At 38.8% G+C, this 18,217-nt stretch overlaps 1 protein-coding gene across 2 annotated transcripts in view; it reads left to right on the forward strand.

The window, feature by feature from the left end:
• LARGE1 (LARGE xylosyl- and glucuronyltransferase 1) overlaps window positions 1-18,217 on the forward strand; it is a 280,592-nt gene that overhangs the window by 67,193 nt on the left and 195,182 nt on the right. The window contains exon 3 of one of the 2 annotated variants that reach the window (XM_085227448.1): window positions 16,192-16,379. The exons of the other annotated variant lie outside the window; for it this stretch is intronic. Within the exon in view, the coding sequence (XP_085083574.1) occupies window positions 16,274-16,379 (106 nt within the window). The 5' untranslated portion in view covers window positions 16,192-16,273. The remainder of the gene's footprint in view (window positions 1-16,191; window positions 16,380-18,217) is intronic. 2 annotated transcript variants of the gene reach the window in all.

The following is an 18,217-nucleotide window of genomic DNA, read 5'->3' on the forward strand; positions in this document are numbered from 1 at the left end:
AATGCTGCTTCTGACTTTACTGTTACACAGCAAATCAACGATAAACTCAACTTCTCTTTAAATTCTACAGATTTGTACTTTAGGTGCCTGGTATCTCCCAAAAACATGTAAATATTAAGACATCTAATTTAGGGATAATGATAATATAATTGGGATGTTACAAGAGCAATAGAAGCACTAAGAAAATGTTGAGACCTTCAAATGAACTCTGAAAATAGAAAAAAATATTTTTACTGATAAAGTATTTTAGTATCAGAAGTAGTAAAATAATATTCTCCTATAGAACTGTTTATATTTCAGTTTTTCAAGCCTGATAAAACTCTATCGTTGCTGTGCAAATGCAGTTTTCCTCCTGAACTCTTTTGTGTTATTATTTGCCCGTCACTTTAAGTATTAGAAGAATGACACGTAGCGTTTGATCATATTATTGAATATAGCTTTGAAGATGACAAAAATACCTCAAGATATATTGCACATTCAGCATTACCTCTTCTGAAGTATTTAGACACAAAAAAAGACACAGTTCAGTCTATAAAGTTCTGCTTTGTTTCACACTACTGCTTTATAGTATTAACCTGAAAAGGTGAATTCTTATTTCCATGTGAATATGTGATAAGGTCTCAACAATTAAAGTATTACAGGATATTTTATTTGATTGGATATAAACTCCACCTGGCATCTGCTTACTAAAGTTTTTAAGCTTTTTGTCACCACAGGGTGCTTGAAAGGCACTTCAGCATAGCTGACCTACGTGATCTGTGTCTGCCAGAATTCAAGGGCTGCTTGGTAATTGCCTGAACGTGTGATTTACGTCCAGTGGAGGTTTGAGCTGTCTTTAAATAGGCATGTTCATTTTCATTAATGCCTCCAATGTTACTGCAAAACTCTACAATTTTCTTGTGAGCGATAAGAAGGTGGTATTTTATGTCAACTTCAGTTCACAAAGTTCTCATACAGCTTTGGCTTTCATTTAAAAGCGAGGAAGTTCCTGGTTTTCATAGTTTCAAATACAGTTTGAGAGATGAAATTTTAATGCTTTGAAGTCTGAAGGTGTTACTGAGGTAAAACAGACAAGCAGCACTTTATTCCCCTTCCCAGCTGGTGAGCCCCTTCTTTTAGTTCTAGAACACTGAGGTTGTTAGACTATTAGTTCTTGTTGTTCAGTTACTACGTAGGCAGAAATAATACTGATTGCCATTGCTTAACAGGCATTTTATAGGAACACAGTTTTCCATGTTTTTTTTTTCCTTACAACTATATTAACTAAAGCTTCAGTTTCTTATTAAAACAATTTTCATGTTTATTGTCAACTTCAGTATATTTCAACCATATCTTTGTTTCAAAATCCATTTGTAGAAATCTTTACCTATGGAGATAAAATATAAGTTTAAGGTCAGCTGTAACAGAAATAATATTAACAAATTTATTTAATCTATTTAAGTCTGTTCGAAAAGTAAAATATTCTTTTAACCAATGTATGTAAATTAGAAAATAAATTTCACAAGTTTTAATATATGGAATATAAGTTCATTTTTCCACGCAATGACAAAATGTATAAACTGTATGAAATACAAACAATTTACGTCCATATTTAGCATTTTATCAAGTTCCAACCCTTCAAGAATAAATGTATTTTCTTTAAAGGCTGGTTCTTTTTAGAGAAATCAAATTAAAAATGATTTTGCTTGGTGCCAACAAAATACAAAGTCAGTCGTATGCGCTGCAGAACTAATGCATAGAGTGCAAAAGAAACTCACTATTAGGGTAGATAAGAGGTAAGAATTACAGTTCTGGCCAAAGAATCAGCCACTTAGGTCATCATTTACCTTGTAATTATAACATTATGTCAAAATTATAGCTAATGTAAGATCGTGTTATTCTTAAAACTGTACTAGACATTTTTAGCATATTATAGAAGAGATATAAATAGTCTTCCGGTACTGAGTGGGTCTGCCCTTTATCTCCAGCTTTGTCATTTGTAACACACACAAAAATTGCACTTGAGCTGTCTTCACCTGATGTACCAGAGCAACTTCTAATAACTGGAATATATTTTAAGTTCCTTTCAATAGCATTGTGTAAAAAATACCATTTTGCTGTTCAGTGTGGCTTGGCATTTCCATAACACAGTGCAAACACAATAATTTTTAACTTTGAAACTTTGGGGCAAGTAAGGACAAATACTTGAAAACTTGACTTTGGAACGTTCAAGACCAAGTTATAGGCTCCCTGAAAAATATTTTATGCAATATGAGCTCAGCAATTAGTGTGAAACAAATGTTGGATCAAATTCAAGCCAGTTGATTTCAGCATGTTCTCTATGTTTTCAAATGCTTTCGATGTAGATTCATTGTTGTCTTGAAAATAAAGGATTTACCTTCCCTTTTGGCTGTGCAACAGTGTGTAATCACTGCAAGCATTTCCTATATCTATAATCTATAGTTCTAATCAGCAGCAGCAAAAAAAAAAAAAAAAAAAAAGCAACAAAACAACAAAAACCCACAAAACCAAAACATGAAGATATCCAAACTCTTTTCAGCCATTTTTTAAAATCCTATCAATTGAAAAAGTAGCTAATATATATAATCTTGGCTGCAAACAAAACTCTTTGTATGAAAATCTATCCTCATAACTATGGATGAATGTTCAAAAACAGTGTTATGGAATTTGTTGTCAAAATCAGCCAATCTGTGTGAATCAGTATAGCTAATAATAATGTGATACATTTTCTATAATACTGGCTCTTTCTGTTGCCCTTCAGATAACTGCATTGTTATGTCCTATATTTTTGCATCTCCTAGCAACAAGAACAAAGTTTTAAAAAGTTTTATTTTTAGAAGGGTGCTGGAATTGTTTTCACAATCATTATATTTCTATGCTGTCTTGCTGACAGGTTCTTGTGAGCAACTGAGAAAACTCTTCTGCATGAAGAATGATGAAATGTTAACCACGGGGTTAATGCAGTCATAGAATCATAGAACCATAGAACCATAGAATGGGTTGGAAGGGACCTCAAGGATCATTAGGTTCCAACCTACCTGCCACAGGCAGGGTTGCAAACAGCTAGATCGAATACTAGATCAGGCTATCCATGGCATCATCCAACCTGTCCTTGAAAACCTCCAGGGGTGGAGCACCCACAACCTCTCTGGGCAGCCTGTACCAACACCTTACCACTGTCTCTGTAAAACACTTCCACCCTGACGTCTAATCTAAATCTCCCGTCCTTTAGTTTAAAATCATTCTGCCTTTGTCCTATCACTATCTACCTGTCTAAGAAGTTGATTTCCATCATGTTTCTAAGCTCCCTTTAAATACTGGAAAGCTGCAATAAGGTTTCACTGCAGCCTTCTCTTCTTCAAGCTAAACAAGCTCAATTCCTTCAGTCTGTCTTCATAGGAGAGGTGTTCCAGCCCTTTGATTATCTTTGTGGCCCTCCTCTGGATCTTCTCCAAAAGCTCCACATCTTTCCTGTGTTGGGAGCCTCAGACATCGACACAGTACTCCAGCTGGGGCCTCAGAATAGAAGAGAACGGTCATCTCTCACTCTGCTAACCACCCCTTTTTTGATGGAACCCAAGATACCATTGGCCTTCCAGGCTGCAAGTGCACACTGCTGGCTCATTTAAAATTCTTCATCAACCAGGACCTCTAATTCCTTCTTGGCTGGGCTACACTCAACGAGTTCTTCTCCCACTTTGTATACGTATCTGAAATTACCTCAAGGCAAGTGCAAAACCTTGCAGTTTGCTATGCTGAACCTGATTAGGTTTGCAGTATCACGATCCCAGTCTCTACTGGTACTGTATCTGCTATGAACCTGCAGCTTATGTGGCCACTATATTAAATATATATTCTAAATATTGTGCCTCGTATGGGCGTGTTAAAATATAATGCTTTACAAAATAGGTACTGTAGTAACAAAATGTATACTGCCCAAAGCATTGCCTTCAGAGAGTGCATCCTGATCTGCAAAGCAAGAGGCGGAGAATGACTGTCATTCACATCACTTTGCCCCTGTAGAGCAGATTGGCTGCATCCATATTGCAGTGTATTCTTTGCTTAGATCTCTTTTGAGTTCCAAGACCTTACTAGTTTTCTTTCTTTATATGGTTTGGAAAAACTGCTACGGTTCAGCCAAGTGTATGGTGTGTTTCCTGAAGTATTGTATGATGGCAGTGCCTGAAGGCAGCAAACCTGCTGAGATAGTGCTGGGAGTTTCTAAAAGAGCTCAAGAAGCCAGAAGCAGTCTCATCCATGCTGTCTGCGGGGAATGGTCCCTGTAGTGAATCGGCTTCAAAGCTTCACCTAATTCTGGATCAGAAAGGCCTAGCTGGCTCATTCTAAAAGGAAGCCCGGGAGCTTCAGGATGTGTGGACAGCTATAATAGATCACAGATCTGGAACATGCAAGGGAGCAAAGTTATTAAACAGTGCTGTTACACAGGTTGTTATTCTAACTGCAGCTCCACTGATTGAACTAGCTTTTCTAAATGTATATTTCAAAAATATTCTTTTTGTTTTGATAATACATGAGGTTAAATTTATATAGGTGTGCTTGTATACATATGTTTATGTAAAAATATACTTAAGATGTTTTTCCCTTTAGTATCTGTATTGGTGATCAGGATGAGGGGATCAAGTGCAGCCTTACTAAGTTGGCAGACAACACCAAGTTTGATCTGCCTAAGCGTAAGGAAACTGCAGAGGAATCTTGTTAGGCTGGACTGATTGGCTGAGGCCAATTGTATGAGCTTCAACAAGGCTAAGTGGTGTGTCTTATACTTGGGTCACAATAAGTTCAAGCTAAAGTTTATTGCCTGTGGGCTAGGGGAAGTGTAGCTGGAAGTCTGTCTGATAGAAAAGGACCCAGAGGTATTTGTTGTCAGACAACTGAATATGAGCCGTAGTATGCTCGGATGGTCCAGAGGGCCAACATCATCCTGATTTGTATCAGAAATGGTGTGACCAGAAGGACTATGGAAGTGGACTGTGGTCAATGTATCTATGCCCAGGTGGAAGCTGGTGATGGTGTCTGTCTTGGAGCCACTGCTCTTCAACATCTTCATCAATGATATAGGCAGTGGGATTGAACGCGCCCTCAGCAAGATTTCTGATGATATCAAGCTGTGTGGTGCACTTGACACAATAAAACAGAGGGATTTCATCCAGAGGGATATGGACAGACTTGAAAAGTGGGCCCATGAGAACCTAATGAGGTTTTAACAAGGCCAAGTGCGGAGTGTTGCACTTGGATTGGGCAGTCCCAGATACGTGTACAGACTGGGAGAACAGTTCACTGAGAGCAGCTCTGTGCAGAAGAACTTTGAAGTTTGTGGTGGATGAAAAACTGTGAGTGAGCCAGCAGTGGGAGCTTACCACTCAGAAGGCCAACTAAATTGTGGGCTGCATCAAAAGAGGGGTGGCCAGCAGGGTGAGTTGAATTATTGTCCCCCTGTTATCTGCCCTTGTGAGGCTCCATCTGGAGTACTGCATCCAGGTCTGGGGCCTGCAACACAAAAAAGATGTGTAGTTGGAGTGGGTCCAGAGGAGGGCCATGCAGATGATCAGAGACAAGCTGAGGGAGCTGGGCTTGTTCATCCTGGAAAAGAGAAGGCTGCAGGAAGACTTCAGTGCAGCGTTCTGGTACTCGAGGGGAGTTCATAAACAGCAAGGAGGCCAACTTTTTACATGCTTTGATAGTGATAGAACAAGAAGGAATAGCTTTAAACTAAAAGAGGGAATACTGAGGTTAGATGTTAGAAAGTAATTCTTTACTCAGAATGTGGTGAGGCAGTGGCACAGCTGCCCAGAGAAACTGTGGATGCCCCATCCCTGGAGGCACTTAAGACCTGGTTGGTTGGGCAACCTGGTATGGTGCTTAGCAGCCCTGCTGACAGCAGGGAGTTGGAACTGGATAGGCTTGAAGTTTCTTTCAGCCCAAGCTGTTTGAAGATGATGTGGTTCTGAGGTTCTGTTGAGTAATTGTTCCTCTGTGCTCAGCTCTGGTGAGGCTGCGCCTGGAGCACTGTGTTCAGTTTTGGACCCCTGCTACAATAAATACACTGAGGTGCTGGATCATGCCAAAAGAGCAGCAATGAATCTGTGAAGGGTTTGGAGATCATCAAGTCTTAGGAGGAACAGCTGGAGGAACAGGGGTTATTTAGCCTAGAGAAAAGGAGGCTCAGGGAAGATCTTATCACTCTCTACAACTACCTCAAAGGAGGTTGTCGAGATGTGGGATCGATGTCTTCTCCCAAGTGACAAGGCAAAAGGAAATGGCCTCAAGTAGTACCAAGAGAGATTTAGGTTGGATATTAGGAAAAATGTCTTCACAGAGAAGGTCATGAAGGTTTGGACCAGGCTGCACAGGGAAGTAGTTCAGTACCATCCCTGGAAGTATTTAAGAAACATGTAGATGAGGTGCTTAGGGACATGTTTTAGTGGTAGACTTCACAGTGCTAGTTTAATGGTCAGACTTTATGACAATCTCAGAGGCCTTTTCCTACCTAAAGGGTTCTGTGATTCTATGAAGGATCTTTTCATTTTAAACTATTATTGAGATCTAATATATAAAATTGTTGCAGAAATTAGTCTTCCGTGTAGGAAACTCAGATGTGTTTCATAATTGCTTTTAAAGGCCTGAATATTCATAAAATGACTTTCAGTCACTCATAAACTGTCTCACTGGTGAAGCAATTCTGTTTGGTCAGCAACAGTTTTGGTCTAAAGAGCAAAAGACTCCTTCACCTTAATTGTTCTCTCAGGCTCTTACCCAACATTTGTCTTACTCTCAGAAGACCTACTGTCCAAGTTACTAGAGGTTAGCTTTACTTCTGCTCTGGATTTATATTAATGATGCACAGAGAATCAGATTGTCTTAATTGTCTTAAGAGACACTAGAATGTCAACGCAGAGCTAGGAGATTCTTGTTCTTCCTTTCTTTCCTTCCTCTCATCTCTAACACCAGTCAGCATTTGGCATGTTCTTACATACAGATGTGTCCATAACTGCACAGCCCTCCTTATCCTTTGTGGAGAGAAGACACTCAGCATCGTTATGCTCTTTTCCTATTTTTTATACAAGATCTGACATCCTCCCCGCTACCCTGAAAATGATGAACTATAATCAAATTTAAAATGGAAGTGTTAATTACGCGCATTTGAATAAGGTCAGTCTTTCCAGCATATTTATTTTCTTTACAGAGGACCTTCAAAATATTTTATACTTATTATTTCTGCATCTCTGTCCAGTTGCTAAATTAAAGGTGATGATAATGATGAGAGCAAAAAGAGATTACGAAGACTAAAGTTATCATACAGAGAAACAAGGAAACATTCAGTGAAGTTCTCCACAGTTTGAGGAAATGAGGAGGGAGGACTTAGAAACCCTATGCCCATTGCTCTTTTTCTGTAGAAAGACCACACCTTAGGGGATAGTTTCTAAATGAAGAGTAAAGGACTACCCAACTTGCAGGTTGGTTTGAAGGCATTCAACTTACTTTGAGCAGAGGACTGGACTAGATGAACTCCGCAGTTCCCTTCCAACTTAAATTATTCTACAGTTCAATTGAAATGCTAACTCCACATGTTAAAAATTTGGATTCTATAGTAGGTGCTTTGTCAAGGTCTCCTCTTGAGGCTAATTTCTACAGTTTTGCTCAGCTTTGATGATATTTTTCTTACTCCATTTGTAATAGTGTTAAACTCTCATGCCATTCTTGTCTAATACCCACATTAATCTCTATAGCCATTTTCCAGTGTTCACGAATACTCCTATGTGAAATAACCTAAACCCACAGCTGTCTTCCCTACTAAAAAGCGCCTGACACCACATTATTCTACAAGAACTTTTCTTCTATGTCAGGTAAAGAGAAGGAATTTGGGGGAAGCACCTTTCCCTTCAATTTATATAGTGCTCACTCAGCCTTATGAAAGCCAAGGGAAACAGATAGTCCTTGCAGCATGTCTAAATACTGTAGCACTTAAAAAGGAAATACTGAGCCTTGACACACAAGGATTCCAGCAGGAAAATTTCAAAAAGAAAAAAAAAGAGAGAAAGAAAGAGAGAAAGAAAGAAAGAGAGAAAGAAAGAAAGAAAGAAAGAAAGAAAGAAAGAAAGAAAGAAAGAAAGAAAGAAAGAAAGAAAGAAAGAAAGAAAGAAAGAAAGAAAGAAAGAAGAAAAGAAAGAAGGAAAGACAGAAGGAAGGAAGGAAGGAAAAAAAAAAGCTCTCAACTCACTGTGCAGCCTAATGCATTTTGCATGCAAGGAACTGTTGAGAGGTTGGGTAATGTAATGCACTCAGTAAATCAGCACTGGAATTTTGGTGAAGACTTTGTTCTCTACTTTCAGTCACAGCCATACATATATATTTGTGAGGTTTTTTTCCTATTTGCCAGTGCCTTGATTATTCCAGTATGAATTTCCTAGTAATTCAAGAAATCTTTCTTGCTTTAGTTGTTCTGGTTTTATATAAATTCAATGCAAATATTTGTGATTTTAGTAATATTTAGGTTATGTGTAGATATGAGGTGTATGGTACTTGAATAAAAATCAGCTTTGTCCATTAATTAAGAGAGATTCAGTCCATATTTGTTGTGAATTGATGCAAGTTGAATTGACCTTAGTGTTGCTATATTTAATTACACTAGCTAACAGTTTAACCTGGGATTCTCTGCGTGTTTCAGTGTGTAATTGTCTGTTCATCATTATTCATGTGCAGTAGATGCAGTAGGATCACAGCTGAAAGTTCTGAGGATTTAAATCAAGTGACCTGTGGCTGCTTACAAAACTGCAGAATCACAGTATCGTGGCAGTGCATTTGAGAGGGACCTCTGGAGATTGTCTAGTCTGATACTGTGCTTTAAACAGAGTCATCTAAAGCAGGTTGTTCAGGACCACATCTAACAGTGTTTTGAGTATCTCCAAGGTTGGAGGCTCCACAGCCTCTGTGGTTGTGTCCTTACGTGGTACTGAACCTAGACATGCTCACAACACTACAGATATGTCTCAGTAATGCTAAACAGTGGGAAGAGATTCCAGGGAGAACTCCGTGCATTCCTGATGCTCTTAAATACAGAGTTAATTCCTCCCCCTAGCCTTCTAGACTGCCCCTTCTTAAAAAGCTTGTATCTGTCCATAACCTCATTGCTGCAGAAAGGTACCACCATATCACTCAGTGCACTTTGCCAGCGTGATCTACCACTTTCTAATTTATTGGTAGCCTTTAATCTCCTTATGTAAAGCTCTCATGACTAGTTTGACCAGCCTGCTGGAAACACAGGCAAAATACGGCAGTACTTTATAAAAAGCAATTCAAAAGTGAAACAGCTTCTATTTTCCATCTGATAAGTAAGTAGCTGCTTTGAGTGTGCTACTAATCTCCAAGTAAAACAGACCTTTAATTTGAGAAGCTGCATGTTAAATTATAAAGTTTTTGAAAAATATGTATTTTCTTTTTAAGATAGGACATTTCTTCATAGAGAGACATGGGTTCCTTTGAAGGGAGGAACACTTCATGTAATAATTGTTTCTCCTGGGCAAAACCTGCTTATGAATCTTTAATTTATTTCCACATTAGAATAACTCTTTACACTGAAGATTGTAATAAAGTTAATCATTGCTTATGAGTAAGCATCTAAGTACTTTAGATGGAAAGCAAAATTGCAGCATCAAAATTTGCGAGCGAAGTGTTAGATATGTTGTATATGGTGTCCTGCTTCTGATTTAATGACCACTTTGTCTTCTACAAGAAGACGCAGTATGGAAGAAAGGGAAATAGTGAGAGGACAAATGCATGGTTTCTGAAGATGAAAGAAGCCCTGGCATCCTCGCAGGGAGATCAGTGATGCAGCAACATATTGATGCTCCTTCCAGCCAAGAATGATATTCTGTAATAAATTCTTTGCTTTTGAACCTGAAATCAGATATGTAATAAAGTTGTGATCTGAGTGTAAACCATGATTCTGGAGCAGAATTGCATTATTACTGAATGATTCTGTACTGCTGGTTGGCTCCAGAATGTTCATAGTTCAGTGATTTTGAGGTCTCAGTTGCAAAGACATTTTTAGTATGGATGGACAGTATCTTTTTAGCTTTCTGCTCTGTGCAGACTAAGTCAGACTGTTTTGCTCTTTGACTGTGCAGAGTCCTGAGTTAAACTAGAGAGTCAGGAAATTCTAGTACTATGCATTCCTGTAGTTGAGGAGCTGGAGTAAAGTTGAGTTTGGAGAATTCATTGTGAAAACAGGTCTGAAAACAAGTATCATTCTTGGTTTGCAGTTGAAGTCATACAGTGGCCAAGGGTTGTCTTTCTATCATGACAGTGTTTGGTTGCTCTTCTTAAATGGTAGATTTTTTTTTCTCCTCATGTTAATGGTGACAGAGTGGAGGCTTAGAAAAAGTTTACTACCATATTATATTAAACTATGTTCTTGCTTGATATTAAGTATTAAAGTTTCAGAATTTTCTTCTTTTGAGCTTGAAAGGAAAAAAAGCAAAAGCATCTTATTTACTTATTTCTCTCTGTCTGCAACCATACTACTGTCCAGATAGATTTCCATTCCTGCAGTAGTGTTGCTTACAGCCCTGCTGCCTGGAAACTTCTAAAAAGCTTTCATTATCAGACCACTAACAGAATTTTCCTTGAGCCACAGCACATATTGAGTGAAGATATAAAAGAAGGTGTCAATCCTCCGGGTCCTGAGAGCAATTAGCACAGTTGCAAAGCAGAACTCATTTGTGCTGTCAACTTACTATCTACTTTCTCTCTTATAGATAGGACTATTTTTTTGTAACTCATTGAGAAACAGTAAATTTGGTAGCATTTGGAAACTGCTGTAATTGTTCCTTTAAGGTGATTTCTGAGGAGGAGGCTGAGTCTGAATTTATTCAGAACCCTTCCCTCAAGCCATGGTACCATAGAATCATAGCATCATGGAATGGGTTGGATTGGTAGGGACCTCAAATCCCATCCATTGCCAACCCCTGCCATGAGCAGAGCTGCCATCTCCCAGCTCAGGCTGCACAGTGCCCCATCCAAGCTGGCTTTGAATGCCTCCAGGAATGAACTGTGAAGTCTGATACATGGGGAAGATCTGCAATTCAAGCAAATTCAGACAGTATGGAAACGAAGGGAGCCTTAGTTTTGTTTCCATGGTATGTTCCATGTAAGAGAGGGAAGAGTTTGGTGAGGGAGAATATGACGTTTTCCTTCAAAATGCTATTTCTGCTTTAATAACTTTAGAAGTGGAGCATATTAGCAATGGAATGTTTATCTAAATAAAGATTTACAATTTAATTATCTTTTATTTCACTGTGCTGTCTTTATGGCATCAAACTTCTCTCTAACATGGTAAAAAATCTGTCAAATGGCCATGAGCTTCCAGAACCGGAATTGTAAAGCTGCAATCCTCTTACAAGATAAAAAGCCGACTATCATGGAGTAAACTCCTTATAACCCCACTTTAACAGTATTTTAAATTAACATTAGAAAAATACTGGCTAAGATATACAGCTTTTGTCTTTAGGTTATTTATATTTTGAATTTGGTGAAAAACTGTGAAAAATCTTTCTTAAAGGATGGATGCTACACTGACACAGAGCCAAAGGGGAAGCCTTACAGCAGAAATTGTTCATTGACTCTGTGACTGCAAGTGTGGAAAAGCACAAAGAATTAGATAACATTAATTGAAGAAAGACAGCAAAGCCAAGGCACAGGATTGGTGTATAAACAGCTTTAACTGTATGTATTCATCTCAGTTGCTCTGAAAACAAACAGAAGATTACTGGGATAAGATTAACTGTAACAAATGCAAGAAACTGTATGAAGCGGTTGGAAAAGCTTTTTATAGTAGAGCAGTTAAATCTAGTTAATTGTGTTTGCTTTTTGTTTTCATAATTACTTCCATTGTTCCACCAAACTCCTGCTGGATGTCCGACATAGTCGAGCTGTCATGCCATAATTGGAAGAAGAAAAAAAAAAAAAAAGAATTGAAACTGAATACCAATGTGATTAGTGTTGTGTTACATGCTTTAATAAATGTGCTGCTCATATTGGTTGAGAGCTGCCTCATGCTTAGCTGAGGAGATAATCCTTGATTTAAAACAAAGCAACCACTCTGACAAGGTAATGTGGTTAATGGAAGCGTTTAACCATATGCAAAGATAATGAAGGGCTTTCAGCTCACTGTTGCCGAGTAGTAAGGAGGTCATGAGTAAGCTTTTTGCAATGAGAAACCCAATTTATTTTAATTCCCACTGCGACCTCTCACACAGGCATTGTCCAGGCTCTTAGCCTTTTATATCATGGTTAATAACAATCAAGCTGGCCTGAAGTTGCTGTGTTACTGACTTTTGATCTGTACATGTGCAGTAGGTTTTATGAATCTTAAATTTCAGAAGTGTAGAACATCTGGCTGACAACACGACATATATGATGGCATGCATGCTGATTGCTGTGGGTATTATTTATTTCATCAGATTTCTAAAAAATAATGACATCATACCCGTGGAGCATATTCAGTACATTAAAAATTGAAGATGAATGTATGTGACTTCTGTGTATCTGTGGTACAGGCAGAAAATCTGACTTTACCTGGAAGAGTGAAGACCATGTTTCAAACTGTTTTATCTTGAGCTACAAACATTAGATAATAAATTAAGACAATTATAGAATCATTAAAGTTGGAAAAAGCTTCTAAGATCACCTGGTTCCAACCACCAGCCCATCCCCGTGATGCTCACTGTGTCCCTCAGTGCCACATCCACATGTTTATGGAACACCTCCAGGGACAGTGAGTGACTCCACCACCTCCCTGGAGGATCCATTGTCTATTTGGTAGTTGGACTGTCTCAGCTGCAATAAACTGCTTTTAAGACCCCTCGACAAGTTAGAGTGTGGAGGACCAGTGGATGCTCTGGAGAGGTCTTAAACACAACAGTGAGCTGATGTGACAGAAAGGAGCACAGTGCTGTCCTGTTCCGTGCTCAGCCATTGCTCAGCCAGCATTCTCACTTTCCTTTCATGACAAACATCAAGCTGACACCTGATGAACTGAAAGAAAAACTCAGTTAAGAACTGCATTATCTTCTTTCGATTTATATGAAGATGGCATGTTAGGTTAAAAAAAAAAAGTAAAATGTATTAAAAAAATGATTGAGTTAAAAGCTTCCCTTTTAAGCTGAGCATTTTTTTTTTTACCATTCATGGACCTTTCATAGAATTGCTTATGTAGATTTTGCACATGATACATTGTCTAGATGCAAAAAAATATTCAGTAGGTGTGGTGATTATATTCTCTGGAAACTAATATCTAAGACTCAAGAAGCATTTCACTGCTTCTGGAAATTGGGAAGGTAGGTGGAAACTTCCTTTAAAATAGCTTGTGGATCTTTTCTCCTTTAAAGCACTACAAAATGAAGTACTTCAGCATTTACTATGGTGATCCATCACACTCTTACTTGTCATTCCAGGAATTTTCCCAAATATCTTCCTAGTGAGCTGAAAGATGTGCATGAATATACAGAATGATATTGCTGTGGGTTGCTTTTTTTCTGATAAATCACAATTTGCAGAAGACTGAATATCCCACATTCCTGCCTTTCTGTTGCAACTGAATTGAGAATTCAGTGTTGCTCCTTACACTTCCTTAACTTATTAGAGTGTTTTATGTTCGTGGGACAGAAAATATAGATTTCATCCTTCTCATTGACCTATTGACCTCAACTCTTTGAAAGGTTAGATAATAGCAGGACAAGAGGAAATGGTTTTAAGGTGAAGAAGGGAAGATTTAGGTTGGATATAAGGGAGAAATTCTTTAGCATGAGAGTGGTGAGATGCCAGAACAGGCTGCCCAGAGAGGTTATGAATGCCCCATCCCTGGAGGTGTTCAAGGCCAGGTTGGATGGGGCCCTGGGCAGCCTGGTCTAGTATTAGATACGGAGGTTGGTGGCCCTGCTTGAGGTGGGGGGGGGGGTTGGAGCTTCATGATCCTTGAGGTCCCTTCCAACCCAAACCATTCTATGATTCTATTCAGGAAGTTCATTTTCTTGGGTATTTAAAAGAATATATAAGAAAAACTGATTTATTTTTTTTAATATGCAGCCTGAGGATGAATTAGTACACTAGCACTGCTGTAACTCAGACTGTGTAGTCTGAATGCCATTATCCTGAAAATCTGTACCACCTTATTTGTAACAGCATCGTTTCAGGAACATTTAGTGTTGATTCTATGGGCTACAGGTGTCACTGGTAGGAGCAGCATGTGACTAAAGCACACTGCATTGCAAAATATCGCTACTGGAGAATAACCTTGCTTGTGAGTTAATTACTTCAAAGATTATTTTCGTATGCATTGATTGATGCTAATGGTGCATTCCATGGTGTTATAGAGATTGAAAAAAATGTAATTTCTACTTCAAGTAAATGATTCTGTGTAGTAGTTTACAACATATATACTTACAGCAAGTGTGGAACACAAAACCCAGGAGAATTATCTGTGCTTTCAAGTAGGCATGTAAAGGAATCTCTTCAGAGTAGTTGTACCAGCTGTGTGATGTAAGGAAAAGAAATGAAATGTAATCGCTATCCAAATTAAATGAAAAAAGTTAAGAATCCTCCACAGTTTATCTACTAAATGTGTGTCTCTGTCTAGCAGAGTGTCTTTAATACCATAGCTGTTCGTATTAAGTCTGTCCACATATTTTCTGCAGAATCTCTGTGGTGAAGCATTCACTCAGGTGAAAAGCTGACACAATGGAATGCTTTTTGTGCTGGCTCTGGACAAATTATATTCCATTTTATCAGTTCCAAGGTCAGGAGTGCTACCATGTCTCTTAAACTGTAATGTAGTAATGTGGGCTCTGTTGAACATTTGAGGAAGAGCTGTAAGTTTCTCTGATTACTGCAGCCTGGTATGCCCAGCAGCCAAGTTCTTTGTCTCAACTTTTCTTCTCTTGTCTATAATTCTCTGTTTTGCTGTAATTGGATTTCAGAATTGACTTTCAGGGCAATATATGCAGAGTTGTTGAGCACAGAAATAATTTAGAGGCACACAGTAATTATTGTTAATATTGTTAAAATACTGTTGAACTTTGTAGAAATGCTTTAATTACTGATTTCAGTTATAGTGCTAGTTTAAGGATGAACCAAAGGGTGCTGATAGGAAATTCCTTGTTCTGCTTCTGTCTATGCTTCTTTCCCTATCATGTTTGCGCATCAATTTTTAAAATAGGGAGCAGAAGCCCTTTCACACTAAGTCTGAACTAAACTTTTTCAACTTAATGTCTCCCTTTCCTTTTCCAACTCCTCAAGTTTAACACCAGCCTTTCTGTACTTGCCTCCCTTTAAATATATATATATATATATATATATATATATATTAGGTATGTAAAACATGTGCTCTGCATGTCTGCACTGGTATGGGAATATTCATTTTCCTGTGAGTAAATATCACTAGATTATTCTGCCATCTAAGCATGTGAATTGCATAACAATTATTTTAAATAAATTAAGATCCTATTTTTGTCCGTAAAAATTATGATGCTCTTCAGAATCTCCTTTTATTATAGCATACAGCGTGAAGGTCCTCATACGACCTGTTTGTGACTAAGGAATCATCCTTGCCTATTTTTCTTTCCCTTCTCTTTCATACAGTTCATCAGCATCGAGCTCTTTCAATGCATTTAGCAAACTGGTCATTTTAATAGCAACCCTCGCCCCCTAGACTTTACCTTTCATTCGTTCTTCAACCACTGTCTTGAGTTCATGACCACCTGCAGCCAGCTCATTGATTCAGTGGTGTGACTTTCGCTCTTTGGAAGCAGGTGCAGGAATGTGGGTGGATTTCTCTAATCTGTCCAGGGGCACCACCACACATAGGCATCAAAGAATCAAGAATGTCTTTAGAGTAAATGAGAAGCAAATACATGACAAATAGAGGTGAAAACTCTTTGTGAGATCAGCTCAGTGTGTGTTTAGATGTTATGATGTGTTCTGTTGATGGTCCTGTAGGGGACTTCTAAAACTTGCTTTATTATTAAGTAGTTAATGGTAACAATGAAATGAGTGCTGCTTTGCAATTGCAATAACACGGTTTTTAGCTTTCATCTTCTGACTCTTTAGGAATACTGGCATAGTCTTCATTTCTGTAGAGAGATAAGCTGTTGAAACAATTTTTCCTTTCCTTTTCAGGGAGTAATATGTGGGAGGCTGTGGACTATTTGCTTCCGACATAGGAACAGCACTGGGTTGGGAATCTGAAACTCCTGAGAGAATGCTGGGAATCTGCAGAGGGAGGCGGAAATTCCTGGCTGCCTCTCTGACCGTCCTCTTCGTGCCAGCCATAACGTGGATTTATCTGTTTGCTGGGAGTTTTGAAGGTAGGAGGGGAGTAATGGCTGGGTAAAAGCGTGTGTTGAATGATTTGTGTTGGAGCAGACAGACGTACATCAGTCATCGCTGGTTTTATTTAAATAAAGCCGGTTTGATTTGTGTAGGAAATGGCTCCCAACACACAGATTTCAACAAAGGGCTTTCCTTACCGTGTTCTCACTGCTGAGGAGCAGGTAATTGCTGTTCAGTTTTCCTCTAATCCTTGAACTTAAATGCAACTAAAACTCTGATTTCCCCTAATTTATTTGACCTCTGTATTTTCTGATTCCTAAAGGTAGATTTATCTTGTACACTGTAAGATTTCATTTCAACTAAAATGATTGTCTTATTTTCAGTTCTGCTCTTAATACTGTTTAGAAATGTTTAAAAAGGTACCCATATGTATTCTGGACACTTCTTACACAACTCTTGTTTTTATGGATGTGTGTGTGAGTCTTCATATGTATGGATGGTATGGGTCATGGAGGTTAATTTTGTGGTATGAAGCAGGAGGTGTATCTATCTGCAGTAAAGACCAGGAAAACATGTACCTAGCATGGTTCTGTATGTTGTGGACTCTCTGCTAGGTCTGGGTCACTCATCTGCAGGCTGTCTCTTGTCCAGTGGCCTCATGGCCTCAGTGTGCCTCTGCTCACTGAAACGAGAAACAGGTGGTTTTTAGTTTATGGAATAGGATGTGGTGTGGTGGAACTCTGGTCTGTGAAGTAAACATTGCAGTAAAGAAATCATGAGACAAGGACTTACACTCAGCGCATCCGATAGCACACATTGAGGGTTAACAGAACTTTCAGAGTGCTAGGTTTGCACAGCACAATTTGCCATTTTCTAACAATTCTCCACCCTTACAGTGGCAATGCTGCATTGCCCTCTGTGTCTGTAACCATGACCTATGTAGTGATCCGCGATTGTTATTGTTTGGGTAATGAGTGTGTGGGCTTGGAGGTCAAAATGGAAATAGGTGTAGCCCTGCCATGCAAATTTCAGTGAGTGTGGCATGCAGGCTCTTCTTCATTGCTGGTGAAGATGCATTGCTAATGGTGGTTGCTGTGTTGAAAAATAGTGTTTTGTAGCTGAGAATTTGCTCTCTCAAACAGTGTTGTTATGATCATTGTATCAGTTGTAGTTTCCATGGAAACAAATAGGATGCATTACTTTCAGAGCAACCTACGTATAACTGTATCACATTTCCTAAACAGAGCTTAAATATGCACAGCCTGAACAACATCTGGCTGAGCAACGAGCAGAGTGCCTGGGAAGTGTTCGGTCTGGGACTTGCTGTGCAACTAGTCTGCTTTCAATGTACAGAGCAGCCGGTATGTCACTGTGAATACCCCCGAGATGTTCTGTTTTAATTTGGGATGTTCTTCTGCAAGAGAAGACAAGAAAATAGTTGTATTACTTCTGAGTCTTCTTCCTGCATAGGAGCTATGTCCAGGTACTAGATTCTGCCCATTTGCTACTAGTGCTATGCCCTGCTTTAAAAGCTGAATTCTATGAAATGTTTTACGGGTTTCTAGTTTGGTTATATAAATACATACATGGCTGAAACCTGCAAGCACATGAGGCTATTTTCTTGCCATTCGCCTTGTGTGAAGACTATTAGTTCTGGCCACTGCCTCTGTGCTTATTTTGCCAGAAGGATGAACACAAAAAATCAATGAATACCTGAGGCATATTTCTTTATAAAATCAGTTTGAATCCAGGTCCCTGTGGGTGGCCATTGGATGTTACACCTGGGACAGCTCTCCTTCTTCTGCATTTTTCAAGCAGAGATCTTCAAATTTGTGTATGTACATCGACTTGCAGCCATCTAACAGGTAGTTTT

Source organism: Meleagris gallopavo, chromosome 1, assembly GCF_905368555.1.
Source record: "Meleagris gallopavo chromosome 1, MGAL_WU_HG_1.1, whole genome shotgun sequence".
Lineage (NCBI taxonomy): Eukaryota > Metazoa > Chordata > Aves > Galliformes > Phasianidae > Meleagris > Meleagris gallopavo.